General features: G+C 46.2%; 1 protein-coding gene across 1 annotated transcript; it reads right to left on the bottom strand.

Annotated features, from left to right (window-relative positions):
- Positions 1 to 590: 590 nt before the first annotated feature.
- On the bottom strand, positions 591 to 2,121 carry LOC122624384. The gene is made up of 3 exons (XM_043803895.1): positions 1,866 to 2,121; positions 1,522 to 1,794; positions 591 to 1,386 (listed from the first exon to the last, which is right to left on the bottom strand). Exons 1-3 carry the CDS (start codon positions 1,941 to 1,943, stop codon positions 1,291 to 1,293), a joined length of 447 nt encoding a protein of 148 aa, XP_043659830.1. The 5' UTR covers positions 1,944 to 2,121; the 3' UTR covers positions 591 to 1,290.
- Positions 2,122 to 2,804: the final 683 nt, after the last annotated feature.

The raw sequence follows: 2,804 nt of genomic DNA on the forward strand, positions 1-2,804 counted from the left end.
AATAATGAGGCGAGAGCCCCCAAAAACAACACCAACAAAAGACGAGCCAAGTGCTTTTTTGTGGGCCTTGGGTGGTGCTAGCTGCTTGCTGCTTGGTGGGTTGTGGGTGGTGGGTGGTGTGTGGTGGTTAGGTGCTTGGTGGGTGGTTGAAAAGATTTGAAAAGCCAACAATGGCAACAGCTTACAGGGCACCGAAACCAAAACGAAAACAAAATCAGAAACAGAAACAGATAGGGGGACACCCTAGTGTTGTACCTGTTTATTTTCAGTTTCAATGCGGATAAGGTAAACAAAGGTGTGCAGGTTGGCGATATCTTTTTCATGGAGCGCCGCTTGCAAAAATTCTATCCGGCAAAGTTTGCTGAAAATAGCCTGTTGTGCAAGCAAACATGGTCACATGGGCACCGCCAGTAGTAAAATAAATAAATAAATGACCCCGGGAAAGTGGCCTTTTGCGTAAATGAAACAATAGTGAAACAATTGGAAAGTGTTCGTTTGCACGATCAACTCTTTATTAAACACTTGAAATTCACATTCAATTTAAGCATATGAACAAAGTGTTATCGTTAATAAAAAAACAAACAGCTTCGTTTACACATTACACTTAGGTATTTTTTATTCTTCCAATGCCAAACATTTAGATGTCTATTAAAATACAACAATTCAGTGGTCATGAAAAAAGCATTGTGCTGCGGATCGATATTGAACTAACTACTTCACTTGTGACACGCAAATATTATGCACTTAATAGAGGTAAAAAAAATCTGTACAAATATATATATACACAACTATGTATCTGGTTGTATATATATTCACATATATGTACATATATATTCACGCTTTGTTAACCAGTTATCAGAGGAAGGGAAGAAGCAGAGCCAGAAGGCACAATACAACTTATCTCTTTGGAATTTGCTCTCTTGTTATTGTTAGTGGCTTCTCTCGCCTGCTGCTGGCTATTATATCTAGGTTATTGCTCCGATCGACTGGCTTTATCTTCTTCACTTCTTGACCTATATCTAGCGACTATTAGATAACACATACGGTAACTGTGCTCTTCCCGCGACAAAAGCTTGCCACAATTCCAAACTTCCACAATTCAGACTTAAATGCTCTGCCCCAAGCAAACGCAAGCGATACTCGCTCTCTCAAACTCACACACACACACGCACGCATCCACGCTCACAGATACGCGTCCGCACACAGATACTCGCTCTCTCACTAACACACACACTCACACACACTTAGTAAACCTAACGTAGTAAGAGCCACCGAAAGCTGAAGCCAAGTCTATATCGTCTGGGTGGCCACCTCCCGCTGGCGACTGCGCCTATAGTTGCCATAGGCCTCCAGTCCGTTGATGCAGAATGCTGTCAGGCCGAAGAACTGGAAGATAGTCAGAGAATAGGGGGTATTAGTCGCGTCCACAGAGAGTTCGTAGCAGCAAGTGGATGAATCAAAGCCGGTGGCCCAGTGTTCGAGGTATCCACTGAGCTACTGAGTAACTGAGTAACCACTCACCGCCGCCGCCGTGTAGGCGCCAATGTCCAGGGAGAGCACGAGTCCGGAGGCCGCGAAGTAGGCGAGGGCCAGGGAGGAGTGCACCGCCAGGGACCAGAGCGTGGGATCGCAGCGGCAGAACTGGCGCTGCCACAGCCGCAGGTATCTGGCCAGGAGCAGGCAGCCGGTGGCCATGAAGCCGATGGTGACCACCGCCAGGTAGAAGCTGCCGCGGAAATTGCTCACGCGCACCGGTCCACAGATGATGCACAGCATTCCCACAAAGCTGCACAGCTACAACACACATACATGCATAAGTTGGGGGGAGGGGATACACAATGGCACATGTGTGTAAGGCTAATTACCAAACAGGCCAGCTTGCACAGGCCCGGCATGCTGAGCAGGTACTTGCGATCGTAGTCCTGGGTGCCCGTGAGCGACATCGTGGCAGATGTGGATGGATACAAGCGATGCGGATGCAGTTACTCCCGATTCCTCAGCCGGATGGATGCCACTGAATCGAGCAAATATGCCGAAAATACAGCGAATATAGAGAATATAGCGAATATAGCGATTATAGCGAAGCGCCGCTGACTAATTCATATTGCGCTCGCCAGCACGCACAGAATGCCACTGAAGCAATACAAACAACACTGTTCGCAAACACTCAGAGTTCTCCCATCTCCCATCGTTACACTCGGCGAATACAACAACGCGAGAGAGAGAGAGAGAGAGAGGGGGGGAGAGAGAGTGAGGGAGAGCGAGAGAGAGTGAGCAACACATGGCACAGTGGGACGGAAGTGGTCAAGCAATGTATTAGATCCAAACATGAAATGACACACACTTAAGATACAATTTTCTAAGATAGTTCTAAGCATTTTGGAATTTTTGAATTTAGTTATTTTGGGAATTTTAATATTTTCTTAACTAATGTGTCTTAATTACTGTGGATTCCAGGTGTGTGTGTGTGTGTGTGTGGCACAGGTGAAGTTCATTTGAGTGGCGATTGTGAATGCGTGAGCCACACATCTTCGTTACATTATACTAATTTTCGTTGTGCTATGTTAAGGGGTGAAAAACACGGCGTGACTCACTGACCTCCAGGGATATACTAAATACGAATACGACTACGACTACGAGTATATATTTATCAGGCAAGGTGACGGTTACTGGGTGACGACGGTAAGCTTTTCATTCGTGTGATTTGATGTGATGTGCCTGTGAGCTTTCATGTGTGGCAGGTTGCAAGGTTGCGCCCTTTTACCACTGTGCATTTGATTTTTCATCGCTATCTTGGTGCCTGC

This window comes from Drosophila teissieri, chromosome X (assembly GCF_016746235.2).
Source record: "Drosophila teissieri strain GT53w chromosome X, Prin_Dtei_1.1, whole genome shotgun sequence".
NCBI lineage: Eukaryota > Metazoa > Arthropoda > Insecta > Diptera > Drosophilidae > Drosophila > Drosophila teissieri.